This window comes from Hesperophylax consimilis, chromosome 10 (assembly GCF_061612785.1).
Source record: "Hesperophylax consimilis isolate HC1 chromosome 10, BYU_Hcon_1.0, whole genome shotgun sequence".
In the NCBI taxonomy this organism is placed as follows: domain Eukaryota; kingdom Metazoa; phylum Arthropoda; class Insecta; order Trichoptera; family Limnephilidae; genus Hesperophylax; species Hesperophylax consimilis.
In genome coordinates, this window is record NC_142845.1 from 17,115,696 (window position 1) to 17,143,632 (window position 27,937).

Below are 27,937 nucleotides of genomic sequence, written 5' to 3' on the forward strand. Positions count from 1 at the left end.
TATAAACAAACTTAACTATATCTGGCATAAGAGAGACAGTAATTTAAACAAATCTTCTTGCAAATACATACTGATATTAATAGTTGTTTTTTTTTATCAAATTACCTATGCATGCAGTTGATAGATAAGAAGTTATGTATACGCTGATTCATGGTTGTGTAAAGCGTAGAGATTTCTTTTGTGTATATCTTTACTAATATTCGCATAATAAATTTTAAATTTCATTATTGCATTTCACGAACAATGTCGGTTGCAAAAATTAAATGATTTTTTTTTTCATCAAGCTATCCACTTTCTGTTGTTGAATTAAAAAAAAAGAATTATTATGGTTTTGTTTAAATATTCCTCTAGTCGCATTGTCAGTTTTTTATGCAGTTTAATGAATTTAAGATAGGAGTAGAAATAAATTTATAATTTATATTAATAACAGTTTATTTTATCTCAAATGTAAGCATTAATTTCATACTTATCACATAAGTTTATTATCCAACAAATACTTACTGACATTTTAACCGACTTCAAATTTGTATTGCTCCCTGTGCAATCTTTGAAAAGGTAATTTCTGACCTTATTAAAACATTAAATAATTTAATAGGATCAATTTTTTCCATTAGTCTGCGTAAATCCACTGAAACTTCCCCTTTAAAATGATTTGCCTGTACTATAGTATACACCCGTACTGTCCAATATATAAAATTAAACTTCTTAGTTCACAGCTTTGAAATTACTTTTTAACAAACTTCACATAATAATATTTTGTGTTGTAATTAAGTTGACGATCTCCTCAACTAAGCAAGTTGCTATGAAATAACTGCATAATTATTATAGTATTATTTTGCTTGTGGAAGTTGATGATTATTTATTTTGCTTTTTTTTAAATGTCAATTATTAATTTGTAGGACATTCTCTGTATGGTTTATGTATGTATGTACGTGTGGCAATATTTCAGTATGTTTACATTCAAAGCAATCTTATCTCATTAATATTGTATCAAAATTATGCTTGTCATACTGTTTGTTGAACCTCGGTGAAGTTGGATGTCAAATTTACCAAATGTAAATGTTTTTGTTAAACAATTACATTTACAATTGTACATGTTTTTCCAACATTGCTTGGATTTCTTTCCACATCCGGTAGAATAAAATTAACCGAGACTGATAATTTTTTAAACCTTTTGATAATATGAAATAATTCACCTCAAGTGTATACTGCTCTTTCATAGATGGCTTTAATTTAATTATTTTATGAAATAAACACTTTGTGCAAATTATGGTTTAACCGTTTGAGTGCCAAAAAAAATCATACAGTTGCTTGTAAAATGCCACCAAAAAAACATTATTTTTTATGAAACTATACAGGGTGTATCGGCACTAACCCGACAAACTTTAACCAGCTATTCCTTAGCACATTTGGAGTAAAAAATGTTATGGGCACTTTGCTGTCCGGTAGCATTTTTTTTTCAATTAAAAACAAAAAAATTTTAAATTTCCACACTACATCACTGTCATTGGCATTTCGTTTCGTGTTAAACAGCTGTTATAAGCAAGTGTGTCAAAAAGCGTCTTCGCTCTTTCGCACACACTAAATAATAATAGTTAAAAATGAGACGAATGGTGCCGTGCTATTTCGTTGTGACTGTAAACGTGCGCCAATATAGGTACACACGTGCATTATTCAACGGAATTCGAATAAAATATTTGCCAGATGGGTTTTCAAACTTTATCAAAGGATAAAACAGTGGTGACATGTGGTGAAAATATGAATAGTAAATTTTTTATTAAAAAAAAACGTTACCGGACAGCAAAGTGCACATAAGATTTTTTACTCCAAATATGCTAAGGAATAGCTGGTTAAAGTTTGTCGGGTACGTGCCGATACACCCTGTATATTTTTTTAAAACCCCATAAATTCTTTGAATTTTCAAGGATTTCGATTATTTTTTCGGTGTTTTATTAAAGAAACGGTTTAGAATCACGCGGAGGAGGATCCCGAAGTCCAGGCGTTTCGAAAAAATGAGAATTTTACGTACCGACGTACGCGCGAATCAAAACACGACCGACGCAATCGACGGAAATCGACGATCGGCAATCTTCGTTAAAACACGAATCGACGATTGGCACTCAAACGGTTAAAATATTAAGATGAATTATTTGTTTGCGCCCGTACATACACAATATGAATACAAATTAATATTTATGTCCGTATAAAAACTCAATTCTTTCAACACTGGATTGAATCACCGATACAATATTGTATTTGTATACCTTTCTTAATAGAATTGAGTTTGTATAAGGACAAAACTATATATTCATGTCCAATAATTTATCTTAATATTTTATACCGTAACTTGCATAGGGTGTTTTTTTTTAAATAATTAGTGCCATCTATGAAAGAGGATATTATGAATTATTTTAAGTATACCCTTATTTTCCAAGAAAATATCAACCTGTTATCGTAAAATCAAGAAAAAATATGTTTTGGCAAATGTTACAGGGGCCAACATTTGAAATGTGCTCATTTGCATTATATTAATCTTATTACAATTAATGTATTTATAATACAAGTAATATTTAATGATAATTTCGGTGAAGTTTTAGAATTCACAATTCCAAAAAAGTGCTTCATTTTTAATTTATAATACATTTTAATATAATATGTTTTTTAGTGTATAAGCCAATTAAATTTGAACTTGTGTAGACTTGTAAAAATTACAAATATAAGTATTATAAACTTTATTCTCGTATTTTTTTACTGCCCCAGATTAAATATAAATTTATTACCTTAGATTTATAATTTAACATAATCATATCATATAAAATGTTAATAACCTCCACCTCTATTATCTTTTGGAAACATGTGTCCAAAAGAAAATGATTTATCATTGCGAACAAGTTGACAGTTAGAGATGGTCGGCATTCCTGTCCCGGTATTTTGTTCCAGTGACATTGGATCGCTTATTATTTTTCTGAGGAACCAGTTATTTTTGCAGCTGGTTACTTATGAAATACGTTTGATCCTTTGTGATACAAAAAATCTCAAAAATGCAGTTCTTTACCTAGTTCCAAAATTCAAATACATTAGCATACCAATCAACCTTCCTGCCATCGGAAACTGGTTACATCACGGTTTTCAGTAACTGGAACCGCAATGAACCCGTTTCAGATATCAACCATTTCTAAAGATTTCGGTTTGCCTATCACCCAAAACATCCAAATTCATCATGAATATATCAACTGAATACATTACATATGATTAGTAATTAAAATCGTTTTAAGGGTATTTCATAAAAAATAAAAGTGTGCATTGTTTTTCAACTCAATGCTGAATGACCAAAAGCATTTTTAGCAAGATAATGATAATTATTATTGTCAGCATTATTTGTTTAAATGAGAGTTTTAAACAATATTATCATTGTGTTATCTGAAAATACTTACCGGCGTAGGAGAGATACGGCTCGCACACTTTCATCACAAGTCTCATTTATTAACAAAAATAATTATAAGTTATTAGAGACGGGTCATTTCAAAGAATTTAAACAATTCATCAAATTTAAATGTTCAGTTTCGGGTTCTGTGAAGGTCCTTTTCAAGTTCTGTTACTATATAATTATGTATAGGCTAGTTGCTTGCCAGAACTTGAAAAAAATCTTTCACAGAACTTAAAAATGAACTTTGAAGTTTTATGAATTGTTCAAATTCTCTGAAACAACCCGTCCTAAATGTCAGTCCTGACAAATATAACTCATCATAGGCTTTTATCATTCTTTATCTTTGCCGTTATTAAATGTCATCAGTGTTTACTCTTCTTAATACAAAGCTTTAACGTGTCTACCGGCTTCCACTGGGCTGGTATTCATTTAGAAATCTGCACTTCTCTTCATAAGTTCTAGTTGATTTTCAAATATCTTAGCTAACCAGAAGTGGTTTTTATAGTTCTCAAAACATGGTTGTTTCCTTAGAGAAGTTCTTGTAGTTCGCTAGTCATCTTAACTTCTTTACAGAAGTGCTGGTTAGTTTGCCAGACTTCTACACTTCCCTAGAAGAAGTTCTTATAGTCTGCCGTCATGGAATTCCTCAGCATAGCGTACATCTTGCAGATGATATCCCGGTATTGGATATTGATATTATTGCTGACGGTGGCATTATTCTTGTATACCCACTATACTAAGACTTTTGATCACTTTCGGAACCTCGGAGTGCCATTCCTCAAGCCGACCATCATCTTTGGGAATATCAAACTGAGGATCAAACAAGAAATATCGCTGCATGATTTTGTTCTCCAAGCTTACAATCATTTTGCAGGATCGCCGTACGGAGGTATGTACATATTGAATTGAATTGGTGTTTTTTTTTTTTTTATGTGACACTTCACAAGAGTGCCTCTGTTCAGTTTAAAGGCATGGGAACTATGTCGCCACCTGGTTGGGCAGCGTTGTGAGGCAGGTTAAGGTAGGGGCGGTAGGAAGGGATTTGTTAATGCGGGTCTTGGAGAAGCCCAGATTATATGAAGGTGGAAAAACAGATGCCGGTAGCTCGTTCGACATACGAGCCATCTTACACAAAACGAGTCAAAGGAGCGGCCTGTTCTCATGAAGCCAACATCAACTGTGAACGGGTGTTCCGCTTGTGTACGTCGAGTTTCACGCACATGCACCGGGGATCAATCCTACTAGCTCTTTAGAGCAGGCTCCATTAAAATACCTGTAGAAAGACTCGGCATGCCCACATTGCGTCTGCGCATTAGAGATGTTAACAATGGATTCTCAATCGCCTTCTTTTGCACATAATCAAGTAGGTTTATCAAGTATGGGTGGCTCCCAAATTCAATCGTTGGGCGTACTTGAGATTTGTATAGGGTTAGCATTTGGTCACTATTGAAGAATCTGCTAATCCTATACAAGATGTATTGCTTAGTTTTCAGGGATGTGTGGCAGTCTGTTCTTTCTGCCTACCTCTTTTGATTTTATTGTTGACATTGTTTTAATATTATGTATTTAGTAGTTTAAAAATCCCCTCAAAGTGAAGCTGCTACTTTGAAAGAAACTGAATTTCGAGATCGATTGATTAATCAGATTGTTTTTAGATGGTGGGAAAGAATTCAGTATATTTGCTTTATTGTGGGTTGTTGTTTTAAGGTTTCTTTGAAGGACAACAGCCTATACTGATGCTGAGGGACCTGGAACTCATTAAAGCTGTAATGATTAAAGATTTCGACCACTTCACCGATAAAGCGCCAAAGAACAGCAAAAACCCTTCCTTTGTAGATAAAATGCTTATTAACCTTAAGGTAGGTACCCACTTACTTTAAAATATAGTCATTGTGCTCGCAAGACCGGCTACGTGAGTTTTACCAAATTTTACAGGGGAAGCAAGAAACTTACCAATTTTTTATTCATATGCTTCAACAAATTGTTATATATATTATTTAATTTGTTTATTTTTTATTAAAAATAAACTTTTGTATTTAAATATAAGTTTTAAAACCCTTTTGGTCAAAATAATTTATTTTTTATTTTTTCAATAAGCTGTATTTGAATGCGCTTTATTTTCACATAGCATTTTTTAACTAAAGACTGATGTTAAACAAATATTTTATTTTCTTCAGTAATTGAAGGCAAACAGGATGTTTATTAAAACATTATTATTAGGTAAAATGGAAGATGCTCTCAGTGCTTGAAATGGCTTTAGCCTTGTTTGGTGACCAGATAGCTGCGTACTTCCCTCCACCTTATATTTCAAATGTGTACATCTAATTTTTTAATTTTCCGTTTTAACAAATACTGTTTTAGAAACTAGATAAAATATCTCTCCGGTGTATACATTTAAAATAAACATGACTATTTCTAAATAATAAAATTTTAGTATCAAACATGAAAAATGTTATAAAAAACGCTAACCACATTTTTACTCCAATAATAGAAAAAAAAAGAAAACTCGATATTTCGAAAACACATTCGTTTTGTTTGGGGAATTTGTACCAAAAAAAAAATACCATCACCTTTATCTCGTTCATATTAAAAAATAAAATATTTTTAAAGTTAAACCGATTGTTATGATAGCGGCGCGAAATATGAATTATTCCTTTTGGCTATTTTTAGGATTTTATTTGTGGATTTCGGTATAATAATTTGATGCAAACTGGAAAGAATTATTATATCTCTTTCTAACATCAAAAAAAATGTATTTTCGCGTGATAGAAAAAAAGATAAAAATATTTTTATAAGATATGGATGCCCGGTCATATATGACTCTTTAACGCTGGAGAGGTTAATTATATATGCTTGTTGGTTTGAGTTTTTCTTCCTTTTTCATTTCGATCACACCATTTGAGGTTGTAAAAACATTAGAGGCGCATACGGCTTCTCCAGTAACTCCAGAACACTGTCCACTTCCATCATTGTCCCTGGGTGTTTCATGGACATTCGGAAATCTGTCAATTTTATTCTTCTCACCACCACTCTGAGCCGAGATCACACGTGTTCCCCTTCACAGTACAACACATAGACGGTAAGGGGCGCATAGTATTTCCCCTGCACAGAGCGGTTGCACATGGTCAATTATATAGGTGCAGAATTTCTAAATTCTACGTAGTTGGTTATGTTTGAATGGGTATTGTGCAATAAAGGTTGGACTTACGCACATAGCTGAGAATGAGCCTGATTCCTAAATTTTTGGTGTAAAATAATGTTTTGCTGAAATCTGGCACAATATCTTGCAAAATGCAAGATGCGGGAAATGTTGCGCGATGAATGCTGCATTGTGTCTGCACACGGCAGATATAAATTAATAATTGTGTAGCTTGTAGCCCAGTAAACTGTTGGTATTGCAGATTTTTTTCGCATTCACTGCTACGCTGAATGTCATTATCTTATCATCGTCAAATTGACTCACGGATAATATTTATTTTAAGGGTACTATTGTAACAGGTATAATATAAATTATATTTATTTTTCGGAATGACTTTATTGAGTAAAACCTCAAATTGTAATATTTAAATATTGAAGACAATATTAGTGATTTCTAAACGAAAATCTGAAACAGAAAAATCAGAAAAAGAAACGGTCACATCTGTCCTGGGTCCTGGGTTCGAGTCCCAGATGTGACCGTTTCCTTTTCTGATTTTTCTGTTTCAGATTTTCGTTTAGAAATCACTAATATTGTCTTCAATATTTAAATATAAATTATATTTGACAAAAGATTAAGAAGACAGACGAAAGACGCGTAAACATACAAACATTATCAAACGACTTTGAATCGAGTTAGTCCCCAAGTCACAACGAGTCTGTGATTTTTTTTTTTAATTATTTTTATTAATGAGCCTAAATAATAAATTCTAAGAAATATTTTTTAATCAATTTTAATTAATGAAGATAATATTAGCGATTCTCAAACGAAAATTTGAAACAGAAAAATTTGAAAAAATACAGTTGCATCTAGGACATGAACCCAGGATCTTCGCCTTGCCGATGCTCTGCCAACTGAGCTAAGGAAATAGGGTATGTAGACCAGCGCCCCGGCAAGGAAGATCGATGATCCTGGGTTCGGTGACCGGGTATGTCATCAAAATGACAATTCAACACGCCTCCAAAAAGTGATATAAAGTCATGAAAAGTGATGAAACAAAAATTAGGTTACATAAGTAACTATTAAACCAAGTTTTTGTTTATCACTTTTACTGACTCTATATCACATTTTAAAGGTGTGTTGAATTTTCATTTTGATGAAATATCAGGGAACCCCTGGGTTCATGTCCTAGATACGACCGTATATTTTTCTGTTTCAAATTTTCGTCTGAGAATCGTTGATATTATCTTAAATAATGAAATATTACAATTTGAGGTTTTACTCATTAAGTTATTTCAAAAATAAAAATAAATGTTATTGCTAAAAATGATAATTAGAAGTTTATTAAGTGATATCGGAGGTAATGCAATAAATATTGGGCACCAACTGTAACTTGGTACCGCTAGCTGCACACGGGAAGTACATAGCGTCACTCACACTCCCCCCCAGTGTTTGCAGGCCCCAATACAAATATATGGATCGGTGGGCTCTCAGTATGCCGCACTTGGTTTTTGTCGATTCTTTAGCAACCCTTGGGACGACTGCCTCAACAATATAATATTTAATCTGATCCGAGCCGATGTCTCTCATGCTGTGATCTACGAGGTTTCACTAAAGCACATGCATTGTATCAAAATGTTACCTACTATGGTTTAATTTTTTTGTTAAATCGACCAGCTTCGTAGGTAATACATATTTGATTTCAGGGAACTGAATGGAAACGTGTGCGGGCTATCATGACGCCCACATTCAGCTCTGGTAAACTGCGAAATATGGAAAACCTTCTGCAAGAATGCGGCAAACAAATGACAGAATTCCTTAATAAAAGATTACAAGGTAACGAATGGCGCATACTCACCTGATATACAGGGTTTTCCAATAAGATGTGTTATTTTGATATTCAATTGTAAAAGATCAATGGTTTCGTTGCTTGTGTGGCACGTAGCGCCGTCTTGTTGAAAGTAAACGTTGTCCAGATCAATACCATCCGATTCCGACCATAAAAAATCATTAATCATCTCTCGATAGCGCAATCCATTCACCGTAACTGTTGCTCCAGCCTCATTTTCGAAAAGGTAAGGTCCAATGACTCCGCCGGACCATAAACCGCACCAAACAGTCACACGTTGAGGATAGAGAGGCTTTTCAACAATAACTCTTGGGTTTTTCGAGCCCCAGATGCGACAATTTTGCTTGTTGACGAAGCCACCGAGGTGGAAATGGGCCTCATCACTCAAGATGATTGGCATTTGATTCACTCAAGTGAATTTTAATAATTTCAATGCGTTGTTGAAGCGTGTATCGTTCCATTTTTATTAATGGCGTAGTTTTTGCTTGTCAAATGTCAAAAAATGACAGCTTCAAAAGTAACATCTGCCGAAATAGCGGGCTATTCAAAATAACACCTCTTATTGGAAACCCTATATTTTCTCCATGGTCAATTTATAGAACGAAAGTCCATTCAACCTTAGATTTCTATTTCATAGAAAAGCCTGTTCTCTCTGATCTATTTCATTGATTCTATGAAATAGACCAATGTATAGATCAGGTGTGAACCCAGCTCAACCCAATTGTTATTCTGTTTTTATCAATTATAATATTATGTACTAGAGTTGAAAAATCACAAAATTGAACTTGACTTTCAAAGTTTCACTTTTACAAATGGTCTACAAAAGTAAGCTATATGTACCTACGCACTTTTCAAATAATATGGAATAAAAAAATTGTCCCTATGTATGGACTTCTTTCACTGGGTTTAGCAGGGTTTAGTACTAAACTCTGCTTCACCAAGTGCAAGAAATCCGAAAATAGGTGATTGATTTTGATTTTATGGATTCTTTCGTTATCCTCTAACAAGCTAGGGCTTATAACAATACCCTTTTATGTTTTTAACTAACTAGTACTGCGGCTCATTTGGCCTTATTACGATTACCATCTGATGATTGTATTTACTTGTTTTATGAGGAAAAATTCTTAACTGGATAAAAAATGAAAACAAGTCTATTTACCCAACTACCCTATAATATTAATAATACCTCCAACTTCTGACATTTGCCATTCATTCTGATAGCAAAACTAGCGCCTCCTAGCGGCATGAGTTGATCGACTTTGTTTTTTTCATACATTTTAATGGGTTTTATGTGAAACTAGAGAACCCCGTATTGCTAATGTCTTTATCAGACGTCTCCGACTTTTCCCACCATTAAAGACATTATACCACAATGTTTGTTACTGTTAAAAAACTACATGCATCAACTTCCGGTGCAGATATATTCCTAGGGCGTCCCCGACTTCTTCTAACATTCAATCCACTCTCTAAACACTCCTGGTACTAGTAAGAGAATACAAAACACCGCCACTAAGTACTAAATAAATTTAATTTGCCGCCATTGAAAGGAATGTCAACGTCAATATGCTACTAGCGACCAAAGAAGTTGATATTGCTTATATTAACTTGGAGTTGGACATATTATCAATATTATAGGGTGTTTTCTTTAACTGTCAGTGCATTTTCTACAGAAAAGTTCTCGTTGGTGAACGTACGCACAAAAAAATTGTGTTGCAATGCTAGGGGGAACAATAAACTACATATTTTACTGCCTACTAAACTTGGGGCAAATTCATATTTTATCTAACTTCATATTTAACCTACTGCCAGGCAGGTTCTTTGAAGTTTGCGAGGCGAAACAATGCACAAAATGTCTCGAGAGCTTAGGTTATCCTAGTTCATTATAATATTTCTGATCTGCGCATACTAACGACACTCATCTAATTCACTCATTTATCTTAAAATTTTATGATTGTTGGAATGAAATAAATGTAAATTTATACAGAATAACTTTATCTGCTTTCCACATACATGAAAATCTTAATCATTAAACATTAGGTACTCCATTCTACGATGTAAAACCAAAAGCCAGATATTTAATATCGCCACAGATCGACGATTAGTGCCATTTTAAAGTGTAAAATCCCAGCTGTTTGATTTGTTCATTTAAGATGACATTTTGTTATTTATTTTGAAGATGGCAAGTCGGTGATGGAAATGAAAGAGCTCACTGGACGCTACACTCTGGAAGTCATGGGGAGCTGCGCTTTCGGGCTGGACGGTGCTTCACTGAGGGAGCCGGAGGCTCAATTTAATAAGGTTCATAACTTCTTCACTAATTACAAAATCACTTTTAGGGCATCATTTTAATTTAAGTTATTTATTTCATTCAAAATTAAAATTAAATAATAACCTTGTAATATTTGTGGCCAAAATAATACCTTTTTTTATTATGTGCCATAGGCATTCAAATTGATAGACAAGCCAATCAAGGAGCGTTTTTAATCAATTTCAAACAATTGCGCGGAGTTCGTGAGGCGGCAGACGTGACCGTCCCACTTTGTCAAGAAATTAAACTGACTGAATACAGGCAACTCGTATTGTAATATTCCCATTCGGTCCTCGAAAATAAAATCTGCTTACAAATTATTAGTCCTTTTTACAATGGCGCGCAAATTACTGGCTGCATGAAAAACTTAACTACATATCCTAAAATGGGTAAACAAAAGTTTGGGCTTGTTTCCAAAATTTTATATTTTGTTACACTTTTTAGTTTTTTACACTTTTACAAATGTGTTATAATTTACCCACCTTACTCAATTTTAGCGACGCTACACCAGGCGATTTGTTTAAAAACGAACCATCCCGAAGATCCTGCATAGAAAATTACCACAATCGACAGTGCTGCAAACCTTTGCCTTACTTTAGCGAACTCTACTTTTCTGCATATGGTCTGATTAATTCAATGCCCGCTCTTTAGTGGTTAATGTACAACCGATGTCATAGTTAATTTAAAGCATTTTTTAACCCTCCTGGTGTCAAGAATATGGTCACGCGGTTTGATGCATAGATTTCGTGTTATTTATTTGGATGTCTATGATGTAGGTACATATTTTAAGTTTGATTTATTTCTATAATTCCAGATGGTTTCATCATTCATTTCCGGACCAAGGAAGGGTCGAATGTTTTTGGCATATATTTTCCTTCTGTGCCCGGCTCTGTTTAAATTTCTATCAATGATCCGATCCACTCCGAAGCAATTAGGCTTCCTCCAAGATTTAGTGGAGAAGACAAAAACTGACAGAGAAGACCCAACCAAAAGGTAAACTTTACTTTTCATTTTATCTATGCTGATGTCACACAATGCATATAATCCATAATATGCATTGCGTCAAAACGTGCCGCATAATAGGAACGATTGCATTGTAAAGGCAAATGTAAAAAAAAAGAAATTAGCACAAAATAATCCAGGAAAATAAATTAAGTAAGTACCTTTTTTTCATTATTCGGGAAATGCACTTTTTATGGAGTTATTTGTTACAGGCGCAATGATTTCATGCAGTTAATGGTGGATGCAGCGCAGAAAGAGGTGACGAAGAATTCAGAGAAAAAAGGTAAATTTAATGCATTATCAGTTTATAAGTTATTATCAAGTCAATAGGCCACTTGCATCACATTTTTTTTCCAGATTAGCCATAAATTTGTGTTCATTTGTGGACATTCTGTTTTTTTTTTTATTTGAATCCATGGCGGTTTTTTTAAGTTTCAATCCGCAAAATGGGACCATTTTATGTAAACCGGAAAGATCGGACATAATTTGTGCATTTGAAAAAAATATATTAAATAGCAAAATTTTGCAAAGTGTCGTTTTTTTAGTTGGTAATTCCCCAAAATGTAGGGAATTTAAACCGATTGGGTATTTTGTGGAGAGAACCTTAACTTGGGGAAAATGAGGAGATTCTACAATAATATGAAAACTGACATGACTAATACCGATTAACCGTTAGAGTGCAGCCCAGCGCCATTGCGCTGTAAGTGTTAGTTCCGTAAATTACGCTATGGCGTTATGACAAGAAGTCGAAACCATACCCTAAATCAAACTAATAGTGTAACCATAAAGAAAAAGCAAGGTAATTTTGATTCAGAAAAAGAAAAGCCTTCAATGATTCATGATTAAAATAAATACATGGTAGGAGTGGACCAATCGGAAAAAATGTTGTATGTGTATTTGGATGAACGATGAACACTAAAATACTGGAAACACATTGCAATCAACATATTTGGAAGAATGGCGCTAAACGCTTATGTGTTAAATAAATCCAATACTACAGAAAAAATGACCAGACTTCAGTTTATATCTGAAATTATAGAAGATATTGAAAAAGAATGGATGGTTCACAAAAATAGTGAACCCATACAACCAGCTTCATCCAATAATTTTTTTTACAAAAATTGCCCGACCACAATTCACACCAGTGTATTGTATGCAGCCAAACAAATGAGATAAGGCGATAATATATGCGCTCGCTGTAAAAAGGGACTGCATGGACTTTGCGTGGGAAAACACAATTGTGAAGTGACATAAACTTATATTTTTGTATTTTTCAATGTTTTATAGTTGTAAATGTGTAGTTTTTTTATTATAAGCATAAAATATCATTCTTTACTTGTTTAATTACAAAAAAATCCTTCAAATTGGTTGATATTTGTCCAAGTTATTGCATTTTTATTGAATACCATACTTAATTTTATCTAAAAACACGGAATATCTGTAGCAATTTATATACATACTTATAAAATAAGCATAGCACATCTATCTATGACATCAGGAATTGGCTCCATCGCTTGTAAATGGGACTATGCCAGAAGTCCAGTGCTGCCGTCACAAGAGCGTTTTTGCTCATGGCTAGTCGTGTTCTGTATCTTTACCCTATCTGCCGATAACTACATTCACTGCTCACTAATACATTCTATAATATACACATGCACCTTAATTGATAACTGTATGTTGTGCTTTGTTATCCCCAGTGGACTAATGACTATGAACTTAATACTCGAATATAATATTTTTTTAGTACATTTCGTAGAAACTGAATTTTACAATGTAATTAACAAAATTTCTCAATGTTCCATTCATTAATAATCTTCTTTCAAAACGCAAGAGGTTTGATATCAAAAACGCTCAAGTTTCATCAAAATATCCTGCTGAATAATTATGACTTGATCTTGCCGAAATTTGGTTGGTTGATAGCGTCTTAGATGAGGAATTAGTTGATAGTCGCTTTTCTGTTTACAGAAATGATAGGGATATCCATAGAACTGGAAAATTAACTGGCGGAGGCGTAGTCATAGGAATTAAAAAATAAATTATTGTTACCCCTCGCTCTTGGAAATCAGATGCTGGGGATATTTGGATAACAGTGAACACATCAAAATCTAATCATCATTGTTATAATATCCATATGTTCTGCATTTACTTACCTAGCGTCGGTCCAAAATTAACATCATCGGAAAGATTAGCATTATTCACTAGTCACACCAACACTATTTCTGACTTAACAATCCGTTTTCCCAATGACAAGCTTTTGATTATTGGCGAATATAACATGCCCAATATCGAATGGAATAATCGAAAAATGTCAACCAACAGAGACCAATGTTCACTGGCGTTACTTAACTGCTTATTTTTTTGCAAATTTAACCAGTTACCTAACAAATATGGACGAATTTCGGACCCGGTTCTCTGAAACATACCAGCTAATATTTCACTTGCCGATCACCCATTAGTTAAAGAGGATGCTCATCATAAATCATTGATTGTGGACCTAGAATTTCCATTCAATAAAGCAACCCTCTGAACTCCTCGGACACTAAAATTATTCCTTAAAGCTGATTACTCAGAGATCAATAAGCGACTGAAAGAAACCGACTGGTCAACCGTTATAAATGCAACGGATGTAAATACAGTGTTTCGTTCGTTTCATTAGATTTACGTTATAATTGAACTGGTTGTCGATGTGTTTATTCCCAAAAAAATTGTGAAATCTGGAAAATATCCACTATGGCAGGGCTTCCCTAACTGTGAGTCGCGACGCCCCGGGGCGCCGCGGGATCATCCCAGGGGCGTCGTGAGGCAATCTTTATAGCTTCTTCCACACGCACACTTCGGAGAAAAATTAATTGATCTCAATAAGTCCTTGCAGGGAAATAATACTCACATATTACAACTGGCAGATAAAATCACTTGGTTTCAGAAGAAGTTGCTCTTATGGAAAAGAATATTAGAAGAAGATCAAGTAAGTTCCGAATGTTTCCCTGCTTTACAAGGCATTCTACAAGAAAAATCGACAGAAATTCTCGATCCTTCTTTAAAAATAATATTTACACAGCACTTGTCATCTTTGCGCGAACATTTTGAAAAATATTATCCCGAAAATCTGGAGCAATATGACTGAGTTAGAAACCCTTTTTAGTTGACCTCACCATCAACACTTTCGACAGCAGAAGAAGAACAGTTAATAGAATTGTCCTGTGACTCCAGCCTTAAGCTGCAATATAATAAGGATAAGCTACTTGAATTTTGGAGCTCAGTTTATCAAGAATATCGTTCCATCAGCACTGCAGCTTTAAGGGTTTTATTCCCGTTTGCGACATCACACTTGTGTGAGACAGGTTTCTCTGCAGTTGCAGTCATTAAGAATAAGTACAGATCAAAAATAAATTTAGAGGCAGAGACGGGAGTGGCGATTTCGAAACTTCAACCTCGTTTTGAGAAACTATGCTCAGAAAAGCAAGCACATCCTTCTCATTAATACCAAAGAAAAAAATTGCTTTTTTATCGTTTTGGTTTGCATCCATTTTTGTTTTTATGTTGTGTTCTTTATTTTCTAATAAAAAATACTATTTGGAGTTTTTCAGACAAATTGTTATTAGGTAACGTACCCATACTACGTGACCCGTTCAGGGAGGGAGGCTTAGATTTTTAGTCACCGGGGGGGGGGAGGCGTCGCAAAAATATGGCCACTTCCCCAAGGGCGTCACAGTTGAAAAAAGTTTGGGAAGCCCTGCACTATGGTATACGGCAACCTTAAAAAAAATAAGAAACGAAAAATTAAAGTTCTTTAGTGCATGGAGGCGTCATCGGAACCCTCTCCATTATCACTCATTTTCTTTGCGTCACAAAAAAAAAAAACGGTCGCTTCAACGGCTTACAAAACATAAATTTCTATGTTAGAATCCGGTATACAGCAAAAAGTTAAAAAAATATGGTCCTATGTCAATTCTCAAAGAAAATCTGCTAATGCCAACACAAGCATTGCCAATGACTGTCTTAACTCAAATAGCATAATTAACTCAATCGAGATCAATGAAGGCATCACATTTAAATACCTCAAGTCTATAGATATCAAGAAGGGACCAGGGGATGATCAACTTCCAGGGATCTTTATAAATTATTGTAGCAAACAGCAAATTACCGATTCTAAGGACGGGTTGTTTCACAGAATTTGAACAATCCATCAAATTTCAAAGTTAATTTTCAAGTTCTGTTACCATTTCAGTTCTGTCATTGTCACTGTCGTTAATAAATTACATCTAACCAATGTTACTTAGGCTAATTCATGTTGAAAAGGCGAAGTTGTGTATTTGAACATAGTTTAGGGCAAAATACATATAACCAACCAGTTATTATGTTTGATTGTTAACGTCAGCCTAAAGTAGAATATAATATCTGAGATAACCCGTCTTGTGTGCATCATGTTACAAGTGAAACATCCATTATAACTTTGCAGTAATGACGGATGATATGATTCAGAGCCAGGCTCTCCTATTTATCCTGGCTGGCTTCGAGACGTCCAGCACCTTGCTGAGCTTCATCTGCGTAACCTTGGCGACCATGCCCGACCTGCAAGAGAGGCTAAGGAAGGATATTCAGGCGGCGGCTCAAAAGAGAGATAAAGATTGCATGTATGACCTTATCAATGACATAGTTCTCCTGGACCAAGTCGTATCAGGTATGCTAAATTTTCATCTTTGTTTTCCAACCCCATTGAAGCTAATGCTCTTATTTTTTTTTTTGATGTATATGGCTTCCGCCTTTGAGGTGACTTTTCACACAATCGGTGCTATACAAATCATCAAAATATGGTTATTATTATTTCTCCCTTCGAGGGTGTTCTTGGTCATTGCTTCAATAGACGTAATGATTTAAATTTTATGTACTTGAATCAGGTAATGTCAAAATTCAGAATACATGTTAAATAGACTTGAATGAAGCCAAGAATGTTTACCAGGACAGACAAGTGTGGGATTCTATCCTCTCTGCTTCTCCATATAGAGAAAATTTGCCTTCCGCACGCCCGCCCTTGACTACAATTAGTTGACAGTTAGAGACACATGGACTTGAGATGGGAATTTGTCCCATTTAAACGGAATGGTGTTCCAGATAACCAAAGTAAATAAGTATGTATTAGTTTATTTATTTGGTTTTTCCTTGGGTAGCCCAAATGGGCTGTTCTGATAAACCGGTGTACCAATTAAGCAGAATCAGCTGTGTATCAATAATTTTCAATTTGCCGAGACTCCAACTCGCAACCTTTAGCAATCTCATATTTCTTAAAATAATATTATATAAAAGTAATATTTTTTTCTTAATTTTCAATGTTGACTGCCATCTTGGTGTCAGTGCGCAAAGTTCTACCCAATTGCATAACATAGATGGTGTCAGGAACAAAACTATTATGAACAGAAGACCTTTTGACTTCTTACAAAGTCAGTAAGTCAACATATTAATTTTTTTACCTTTCATCCATCTTTTCTCTTTCAATATACGTTCAATAATGAAATATTAAATTTCCAGAGACTCTCCGTCGATACCCGCCCGTATCCAAAGTGGAAAGAATTTGCACAAAGTCGTACATCCTACCCGGCACCGATGTCCAGATAAAGGTGGGAGACATGGTGTCCATCCCCATAGTGGGCATCATGCTCGACCCTGACTACTACCCAGATCCTATGGTCTTCAACCCAGAGAGATTCTCACCAGACGAGAAGAACCAGCGACCCAATCAGCTTTATATGCCTTTTGGCATGGGACCTAGAAACTGCATAGGTAAAGGAATACAATTTCACCATCTGACATTTTAACCCGTCTTTTTTTTATAGTAATTTTAGTTTTTTTTACATTAACTTTTATGAATTTAATGATTTTTTTTGATTTATAAAACCTACAAACATGGGATTAACTATGAAACGTAGGGTGGATTTATTAACTTTAAATCGCAGTAGGCAGTTTATATGTTAAAATTATATGGAAGATTGGAATCGAATTCAGACTTCGAAGAGATAAAATTTTGAATGGAGGGGAGGCAATTTTAAGTCAAGGCTTGAAGAAGAGAGGATATTTGTTTAGAGTAGGTGTTGTGAACTGTAATTTTTAATGAGAAAATAAGATCAAACAATCGTGTTTATCACAAGGAAAATAGGAGTGGGAAAAGGAGGCCAATTACCTTGTGAATGATCTTGCTTCATTTGGAAGTTCTGATGTTGGTTTTGAATGTTCTTCGGGCACTATAGTTTATAGATGTATATCTAGTGTTATTTCTCAACAACGACAATAGTTTAATATTTATTAAATGTATGATGATTGGGGCTGATATATAAGTTTTACAATAATTATTACGAGGGGGCGACAAATATGCAACTATACGCAACAACGACGAAATTAACATGAAAACTTCTTACTAATAAAAAAAAATTGTTTCATTTTATAATTTTCTAGGATTACGATTCGCCCTGATGACCACAAAGTATTGCATATTTTACCTTCTCCAACAATTTAAATTCAGTCCCTGCGACAAGACTGAAATGCCAATCCAATTCAACACAAAAGCTGACCTCCTCGGCTTTCAAAATGGAGCTTGGCTTAACATCGAACGTTTGGACGCCAAGAACTGATGCCTTCGATTTATGTAATATAAAAACTTATTCGTGCTTATTGAATATTATTTACAAATTGTCTTTTATTTATAATTTATAAAAAATAACGACTTATTTTAACCTGATATGCTCGGCTGTCGCATATGTGATCCATCGGTGGCAATCGACGTACGAAGATGTCGCATCGACCACCATAACACGGGCATGTGCCTAGCATGGTGGTCGAAAAATTCCTCAATGCATGTAACAAATAATTTCATTGAATAAAGAAACTTTAAAAAAAAAAAAAAAATTATGATCCGTGAAGTTTCACTAAAACATATACATTATGTCACAATGTGCCGCGTGGTGGGACAGATTTCATTGAAAAAGTTAAATATGTTAGGTTTATGATATTTGTCATATATTTTACTGTAGTTTTTTTTTTTTTTTCAAAATAAATTACATTATATAAAAAAATGAGTTCAGAATTTAATAGTTTGTTTAGAATTATGTGATTGATGTAAGTTTTGGATTGTAATAACTTTGTATAGCACCTTTCTTGTGAGATTACACAAAAATGGAACCACATTACACTGATGGAGATTCCCCAGTTTCCCGCTTGTACCACTAGTTTCCGGACACCATGTATAGAAAGATCTTATAGCAACAAGAGGACGATTTGCTTCTGTGTCCTGACCTGGGTTTAGGTGGTTTTGGTAGAACAATGCTAAAATAAAAAAGAAAAGCGAACAAAAAAAGAATCACTAGGACAAAGCAACCAAAAGGCATTTTATTTTGTAGAACTTCAATTTTATTTTTTATAATAAACATTATTATTTAAATCAAATGTGATTTTTAAAGTTCTGCTAGGTGTTATACACAGGAAAGTTGCTATGCCTTCCGAAAACAATATCAATGTAAAAAAACACCTCGTAAATTGAATTTGATACAAAAGGCACTAACAAATTAATAATATAGTTGAAATATATAATTCTGCTATATCATAGGAGAAGCAATGATTTTGTGCACTGTAATATAATTTGTTATCAGCGAGTATAGTAAAATAAATAAGTCATTTTCCATAAATTATATTTGTAAACCTATTTGAGATTAAATAAATAAAGTGGAATGTGAAAAGTAAATTCTAATACATATTTTAGTTTTTTTTCATTTTTGGAATAACTTTGAGTTAAACCTCAAATTGTAATATTTAATAATACTTAATACCCAGGACCATCACCAACTACCAACTTGGGTTCAAGTCCTAGATCCGACAATATTTTTTTCAGATTTTTCTGTTTCAAATTTTCGATTAAGAATCGCTAATATTGTCTTCAATAATGACATATTTTAGTATTTCATGAAAGATCTTTTTTAGAGAGAGAGCATAGTTAAATTAAATAATATGTGAAAATGCAAACAATATAAATATAATCTAATTGTCATAAATTGTAATAAATAATAATGGAACAGTGAAGTTATTGCTATAACGGAAGTCTTTTTCCCCTGGCCCACTTAGCCAGGGGTGGCGCAAGGAGGGACCCAAGCAGCAGTTGGCAGGGATGGTAAACCAGCAGCGGGAGGGCCGTCTGTGACGCGTGAGAGAGACCGTGGTACATTATACGCAGAATTGGGATACCTGGAAACACATGAAATATAAATCTAACCCTGCACTGCCCTTGAGAAGTAGGTGTAGTAAAATGTGATGTTAAAAATCCGAAACTTAACAGAAATTCAATTTAATAATTTCAACAAAATAATGTGAACAATCCAATCAAAATAAATGTGACAGAAAAAAACCCAAATGACAAAAATTATTGTGAAAAACCCAATCTGAAAAAAAGTCATGGTGAAAAAAAAAAATTGTAACAAAATGTTACAATGAAAAACCCAATCTGAACATAATACAAATATTGGTTTGAATTCTGTGACTTTACTGAAAGTAGTATTTATAGTGAGGAAGTCGTAAATGTCAAGAGTCAGAATAACCCTACAGTATGCAGAGACGATGTATGAATGTGAATGAAGCAAGGACTGTGTGCCGAGACATAGTTGTGTGGCATTCTATCCCCTGTCGAGAAATATCCTTCCTTCGAGTGATAAACATGGCGGTGTGAAAAAAGCGTGATGAGTTAGTTGTCATAATAAATTAATGAATTCCTTACCCAATGTGAGTGACTTGTGCGTTGAGCAGAACACCACGGCCACGGTGTCCGCCGGACTGAATTGGCGACGGCCGGCCACGAAACTAAGCGCACTGAAGGCTGCCTGCATCACTACCACTGCCACCGCAATCAAAAACACAATTACAATTCATACGGAAAAAGGTTATATACTATTGGATTTAGTGATATAGTTTTAGATTTTAAGGGATATTTTTTCTATCAAAAGTGTTTCAAGAAAAAGATTTTCAAATGTGTAATGCTCCTAATCTAAATAATGTTATTGATAATCATAAACATGTATTAGTAAAATAGATGAGAACAAGAATCCCCATCTCCTTCCCATCCCCACTACCTTCAGCCTCATAACATACCCCAATTGGGGATGCCATAGTCTCACTGGCTTCAGACGGTTGGGAGCAGTTGGGAATCTAGTGCGGTAAACACATAAAAAAATAAAAAAATGTAATTTCTTACATGAATGTAAATGTGTGTGAGTTTGTAATGGACAATAATTTAAATAAACATAATTGATATTTCAAATAAAATTAATAACTTTGTATACAACACTCAAAATAATCGACATTTTTGGAAGCGGTTTATTCTTCAAAAATTATTATTATTATTCAAAACCTGATGTGTGCACCGGGACTTGGGAGGTTTACGTGATAGCTCGTTGGTTAGAGCAGACTTCCGGAGAGTAGTTCAAACCTTAATAAATATCAAAAAGTACAGTTCTCTCTCACTAATCCGCCACTACATAAAACCAAGCAAGTGTTCAATTAGTAAAAACAGCGGATTATTAGTGCATACATACAAAATATGCTCAAAATTAAAACTGGTTTTTCATAAAAACAAACAAACAGCTATCAATCTTTCATAAAAACAAACAAACAGCTATCAATCTTTCATAAAAACAAACAAACACAGCTATAGAGCTTTCATAAAAACAAACAAACACAGCTATCAATCTTTCATAAAAACAAACAAACACAGCTATCGATCCTTCGTAAAATTCCACTTTTTGGTTTAAAGTTAAGGTGCCACTTTTATCCTTGCGAGAAGACTCACGTTTCGTGAAACTCATTCGAACAACAAAATGTGGCAGAACAAAACGAACAGAAACACATGCAACAGTAGCTAGAATACACAAGAGGACTAACCGAAATATCCTAATACGACAATGATGAACCCTGGTAACTGATAAAGTGGTAAGCTCTAGCAAGCTAGACGGCGGTATAGTAACTGAGTGTGAAAAAATAAGAAAACCCAACCTGTGGGAGTACAAAGCAAAGTCTACAAACTACATAGTATTACTTTTACATGTAAATTTACAAAATGTGATAATAACACCAGAAAACAAGAATTAAACCACTTACCAAAAACAACCGTCAAAAGAACATCCATAGCGCTTAATGCCATATCGTGCTCGTAGAAGGCATCGCAGAAAGTGGTATAGATGATGAGGAGCAGGGCGAGCTGCCCCACTACAGAGGAGGTGGACTGGGCAGCGGGGTGGGCTGGGGAGGGGCGGGGGGAGGGCCTGAGCCCCCCCAGCAGGCGCCCCACGCACAGGGGGATCAGCACGGTGGCCGACAGTTGCAGCACCGATTGGGTCAGGGGCACCACCGTGGTGGAACCTAGCTGGAATTTTTCAATATAATTTATTAAAAGGTTATTGACAGTGTCATTGGATTATTGACCTATTGCTGAGAGCTCCATTTTAATCTCTCTTTCTGTGTGAGCAAAATGAGGGAAACAAAAAACATTCTAGATTCAAAATTAAAAGGTAAAAGAATAAAACATATATGCCTAATATACCATACCATTACAATACACACTTCATTAAAGCTTGTGGTAGACCACGCTATAAGCGGGACATATTTGTGTGGCTTGGCCTATTACAGCATATTGCTCACCATACAATGCGTTTTGTAACTTTTTGGGATTACTCTTGCAAGAAATATTATTTTTTTTTAAATACATTCCCATTGTTAGTGTATGGCGAGCGATACACTGAAATAGGCCAAGCCATGAGGCGTATAGCGTAATATGTCGCCTACCTAATCGTACCTCTTAATATTTGCAGATTTTTTTTTATTACCACCTTTATTATTGTACTTTATTTTATTTCAATTTATTATTTTTTTATCAAATTGTAAAATGAGGCACAGGCAAAGTACCCAGTAAGGCCCACAATCATATATCAATTAATGTTTGAAAATACATAATATTATTGTAGCAATAAAAACTATTGGAAATATAAAGAAGATGAAGAAACGCCAATTCATCTATGGAGCCAACGTCCCGCCTTAATAAGAAAACTAAGATTCATTAGGATCCATACTTTGGAACCAGGAGATACATATTGCCAAATAACCAGTGACAGTTGTAAACATTATTAAAGAAGTTACTACATATTGAAGAAATAACATGGGAGATAGCTCAATGGGTTTGGCTATAAAGATTTTCTCCTATAATCTTATTCGAGTGATGATAGCCTCCTTTCAAAGCTCTGGAAAAACTGTAACTCTGATTTGGATTCTTGGACATGTTAGCATCATGGGTAATGATATTACGGATGCCTTGGCAAGACAAGGAGCGTCCAACCCTGTTGTTACCCTCGTAAACCACATTCCCCGATCTGACATTTTTTCCATCATCAAAGATAGATCCCACAATGTTTGGGCAGAGTATTGGCACATTGCTAGTCAATCCAAGAGAGCCTGCTATGCCTATCTCATCAAAACCCTGGTTTTAACAATTCCCCCATTTTTCCAAAAAAGAAATTTCTTCACTTATTCGAATGAAGATCGGACATTGTTCTGTTCCTTCCCACCTTTTTAAAATTCACGTCCTTGACTCCCCAGATTGTACATTCTGTGGTCTAGAAGTGGGAACTTTAGATCACATATTTTTTTGTTGTCCCTCTCTAAACAAATATCCTCTCTTCTATCAAGCCTTATCTAAAGTTGCCTCCCCTCCATTCAATATCTCATCACTTCTAAGTGTGATTACTCCAATTTTAATTATAATTTTTAAATTTGCCGATTTTCGTAAATGGAAACGTAACACACAAACAAATTTACAGACAGATGAAAAAAACGGTCGATTAATTAATAAATTAACAAAAGATTTGTTTACAGAAAACAATAGTATGATTGGAGTGATAACGACCCCCAGCAGGGATCCCACGACACTATTGAAGATGGCGGCCGCTTCATTCCCTCCCGCAGACCTGGTGAGGATCACTGCAGAGGACACCGGAGGCGGCATACAGCTCACCGTTATCAGTCTGAAACACAACAAAACACCCACAATCAGTCATTCTGTTCTTTCAGCATTCAGATATGAATTAGTACATTAAAATATGAATTAAGTGAACAAAATTCCAAATTCCCCAGATCATAAATGACATCTCACTGAACAAAAAATCTAGTGTGATTTATACCGATTTGAGAGAAAAATTGTGTTGCTAATTTATAAAAAACGCCATGGCAGTAAAGAAGTTGTGGTGTAGTGAAAATAAGGAATTCCAGACATTTTTTTTATTTTATGAATGTTCACCTATTTATATATTTTGTTTACAAATGTCGATTTCATAGTTAAAACAATTTTTCAAAGTCTGCCGAAATGATTAAAATCTGGCGGGGTATGCGTGACATTGTCATTTAACAGCAAGGAGCCACTCGGGGCGGTATGAAATCACCAAATCCCGATTTAAATATTTAGCGAGATTTCCAAAAAACGTGAATTCTTTTGAAATAATTTGTTCATCGCAGTTTTGAACCGTGTGCAAGACTAAGCAACGCAACTTGGCACAAAATTGTCATTTGTTAAGTCTGCTAGAACCCGCCGACTAATCACAGGGCGTTTTAGTATCTTACGGTTTTAATCGTTTTTAAATGACGATTTCTTAATTCTACAAAAAATTATATATAATTCAGTTTATATATTTAGAATCAATGATTGTTGGTCAACATGAATATATATTTTTTAAGATACAATATTTCCCTTTTGTTCCCTCAAGTTCTTATTGTCAACTGTTAAATATCAGTTTATTTTATTTTTCGGAGAAAAAGTCGGGCCCGAGTCGGGCTCTCGGAGCAGCCTAACGCGTTTTGGTCAGTCTCGTTTTTCTTCGCTAATTACCAGGGATATTTCATATATTCTGCCCTTAAAAGTGTCAATAAATGTTTCTTACTGTGTTTAAGTTGCGCAAGTGTACTAAAAAATAATTTTACTGTGACTAGTGTGGACGTATGACGATTTTAAAAATAGGTAACAAATAATATTGTTAATCCTAAGATATAGTGTGAATTCAGTGTCTATAACATGAGACCAGCATATTGAACAATCACCGGATGTAGTTGTCATCCCTTCGGCCCTTGGGTTGCGCAGTAACCCACCCATGCCCCTCACCCACCCCGCACCAATACTGCAAACCCCGCTGTCCGCAGCATTACCAGCCTTCGCCAGTGCCGTTATAGACTGTGGGCCATATGACCTGTCCACTGCATCGGCCACAGAATCGTCCCGTTTCTCTGAATCTCCCCCCCGCACAAGAGTCATTTGGTGACTCCTGCACCCCTAGCCACCTGAGCGCGTAGAAGGATGAAATCGAATTGAACACTTGTCGATTGATTTCTGTTGATATGGAGTGATTCTAAACAATTATACAGTGATAAGATATCTATTTTAGTGGTAGTTTCTTCATTTAGCCATCCTTGAACCGTTTTTGGTTGAGTTTAGGATTAAGTTAAATATCTTATCAATCTTTTTAACCAATTTTTAAAGGACGGTTACACGCATTCAGATTGGAGAAGGGCTGTGATCATGCCGTTATACAAAGGTAAAGGGTCACGTAGGAATTGGGAATCATAGGGCTCAGTTCAGTTGGCAAGCTGTATGGTATAATTTTGATTGAAAAGGTAAGAAAGGAAACAAAAGATAAAATATGGGATGTGCAAGGTGCTTTTATGAGTGGAAGGGGGGGACCAGATCTTCTCATTGCGTTTGCTCACTGAGAAGTTTCTGGCAAAAACCCAGAAATTTTTCAGGGCCTTTATAGATCTACAAAAAGCATACGACCGAGTCGACAGGAAAAAGCAATAGAAGGTGTTGTCCAAGTATGGAGTGAATACGAATCTCACATAGGCAATTGCGTCTCTGTATGAGGGAAGCGTAGCATGTTAGGGTGCAGGTTAGGGTGAATGGTGGTTTTACGGGGTGGTTTGAAACAAAAGGTGTTGAGCGAGGCTGCTTATGTCACTGTGGTTATTCAATTTATACATGGATAATTATATGCAAGAATTGAAAGAGGTGGTATTGGTACGAATTTGAGTAATATGAATGTATGTTGCCTGTTGTATGCTGATGATGCGGTGCTGATTACTAACAGTATGGAAGATCTACAGTCTATCGTGTCTAGGATGAACAAAGTATGTATGAAGAATGAATTGATGATGAATGTAAGTAAGTCCAAAGTCATGGTGCTTGAAAGAGAGAGTACGAAAACAGTGTGCAATATAGTTGCGAATGAGGAATACATACTTGGAGCAGGTGGATGAGTTTGTGTATTTAGGAAGTATTTTTATGAAAGATGGGAAGGCTGACAGAGATATTGAAAGAAGGGTAAATGCAGGTAACTCTATTAATGGAGGAATGAACGCAGTTGACACTAACAAAAAATTGTCCAAAGAAGGGAAGCTAGCAGTCCGCAATGGAGTGCTGGTACCTACACTGATATATGGAAGTGAGGCATGGAACTGGCAGAAAAAGGATGAAAGTAGACTGAATGCTGTAGAAATGAGGTGTATGTGTGGTAAAACCATGTATGATCGTGTGAGAAATGTGGGAATCCGCAAAGAGTGCAAGGCTGATGTAAGCGTAATGAGTAAGATCAGGAAAGGGACGCTTAGATGGTTTGGGCATGTAGAGCGAATGAGCGAAGAAAGGAGTGTAAAGAGAATATATGACCCAAATGCGAATGGTAGCAGAAGTCGGGGATGCCCGAGGAAGACATGGCACGATCAAGTGAGTCAGATACTTGAGTTTGGCCATATCAAGAGTCAGAATAATAGTATGTGACGATGTATGAATGTGAATGAGGCTAGGAGTGTGTGCCAAGACCGAGTTGTTTGGCAGGCCGTTCTCTCTGCCTACCCCTGCGGGAAACGGCGTAATGGTTAGTTAGTTTGTTATTACACAAATATCATATAAAAACATAGTATATTTGCGGCAGAGTCCAGAGTGGAAGATCCTTTCAAAACCTCCCCGGTGAAAGAACACCATTCAGAATTGAAACATTGCTTGAAATTGCAATAGCCGTGTTTAGTGACCAGATATGAAGAGCCAGGTAATTTCCAACCTTCTTCATTCCCATCTCCTTTCCTTTCCTACTTCGTCACTTCCCACCCAATTTGTGTCACTTCACAGTTTATTAATTTAAAATAATAGATATATATTATATTTGCGACCAGTTCCAGAACCATTCAGAATAGAAGCATTGCTTGAAATGGCTTTAGCCGTGTTTGGTGACCAGATTTGTACAGCCAGGTACTTTTCCTTACCTTCCTCTCTCCTCTACCTTCAGCCTCACAACATACCCGAATCAAGAATGCCGTGGTCCCATTGGCTCTGGACACTTGGGACTCTTGTGTGTTATTCACGAAATAAATTAAAATAACGGTAGCTTGAGCTGTATAAATATGTGTTGATTGTACATACCCTCGAAGTATCCAAACATTGACATTGAAGTAGTAAAGCGCCAAGGTAAAGAATTGCACCAGCAATGGAATTATAACAAATGTAAAAAACTGAATAAAGGCGTGCAATTTATACTGCCGCAGTACCAAGTGTAACGATTCCGTTTTTAAACTGAGGCCAGAAAGCAAAAATATCACAGATACTGCTCCATATTTCACGGTGTATTCTGGTTTTAAGGGACCTGCAATATTATAATTAATTAGATTATAATGTGATACAATATAGCACACGGAGAAGTTGTTTTTACAGAATAAATGACTCGGTACAATACCTCCTCTTGAACCCAAATACGGATTAAGAACTGCCAACAATATGCTAATTAAGATTCCAATTAAAAACCAGTGTGCCTTTAAGTGATCATTAATATTTATTCTCTTGACTGCCATAGTGACTTTTTCTATCGAACCTTACATCAACGAACATCAATGTTTACATTTAAAATAGATTCCATATGCATATTTTAGGTTATATTATACGTCATTAAATGTACATAACGGAACTTTTGTTTACCACACCACAACCATAGAAGATAGACTACAACTGTCATCTGTCAAACTCCACAGTCTTCACAGATGGGCAGAATCGAAACATTTAAATGATCGAAATATTTTTATCGAAACATAAAAATAATCGAAAAATTATAATCGATAATCGAACTCCACACAGTCATGTCCTTATATACATTTCTAGCATCATAA

At 35.2% G+C, this 27,937-nt stretch overlaps 2 protein-coding genes across 3 annotated transcripts; one reads left to right on the forward strand and one right to left on the reverse strand.

The window, feature by feature from the left end:
* The first annotated feature begins 3,542 nt into the window (after window positions 1-3,542).
* Window positions 3,543-19,951, forward strand: LOC149420381 (putative cytochrome P450 6a13). Of its 2 annotated transcripts, none has more exons than XM_089636656.1 (10): window positions 3,543-3,578; window positions 3,959-4,316; window positions 5,135-5,286; window positions 8,270-8,399; window positions 10,589-10,710; window positions 11,535-11,713; window positions 11,935-12,005; window positions 16,182-16,403; window positions 17,249-17,500; window positions 18,170-18,742. In XM_089636656.1, the coding sequence occupies exons 2-10, from the start codon at window positions 4,064-4,066 to the stop codon at window positions 18,343-18,345; spliced, it is 1,557 nt and encodes a 518-aa protein (XP_089492782.1). In that variant the 5' UTR covers window positions 3,543-3,578; window positions 3,959-4,063; the 3' UTR covers window positions 18,346-18,742. The 2 variants fall into 2 exon arrangements, with proteins under 2 accessions (XP_089492782.1, XP_089492783.1); XM_089636657.1 differs by lacking the exon at window positions 3,543-3,578 and adding an exon at window positions 19,829-19,951 and having other exon boundaries at window positions 3,605-4,316; window positions 18,170-18,359.
* On the reverse strand, window positions 19,168-27,769 carry LOC149420382 (sodium/bile acid cotransporter 7-B-like). The gene is made up of 6 exons (XM_089636658.1): window positions 27,511-27,769; window positions 27,201-27,420; window positions 23,616-23,766; window positions 21,851-22,115; window positions 20,475-20,591; window positions 19,168-19,948 (listed from the first exon to the last, which is right to left on the reverse strand). Exons 1-6 carry the CDS (start codon window positions 27,623-27,625, stop codon window positions 19,794-19,796), a joined length of 1,023 nt encoding a protein of 340 aa, XP_089492784.1. The 5' UTR covers window positions 27,626-27,769; the 3' UTR covers window positions 19,168-19,793.
* Window positions 27,770-27,937: the final 168 nt, after the last annotated feature.

What these genes read in the sequence shown, in the direction of transcription:
- LOC149420381 (XM_089636656.1), top strand. Translation starts at nt 4,064, where the DNA reads ATGGAATTCCTCAGCATAGCGTACATCTTGCAGATGATATCCCGGTAT. An exon ending in TGCAGGATCGCCGTACGGAG is followed by an intron (nt 4,317 to 5,134) that starts GTATGTACATAT and finishes TGTTGTTTTAAG; the next exon opens with GTTTCTTTGAAGGACAACAG. An exon ending in AAATGCTTATTAACCTTAAG is followed by an intron (nt 5,287 to 8,269) that starts GTAGGTACCCAC and finishes ATTTGATTTCAG; the next exon opens with GGAACTGAATGGAAACGTGT.
- LOC149420382 (XM_089636658.1), bottom strand. Translation starts at nt 27,625, where the DNA reads ATGGCAGTCAAGAGAATAAATATTAATGATCACTTAAAGGCACACTGG. An exon ending in GTATTTGGGTTCAAGAGGAG is followed by an intron (nt 27,421 to 27,510) that starts GTATTGTACCGA and finishes ATAATATTGCAG; the next exon opens with GTCCCTTAAAACCAGAATAC. An exon ending in TCTTTTGACGGTTGTTTTTG is followed by an intron (nt 20,592 to 21,850) that starts GTAAGTGGTTTA and finishes TTGCGGTGGCAG; the next exon opens with TGGTAGTGATGCAGGCAGCC.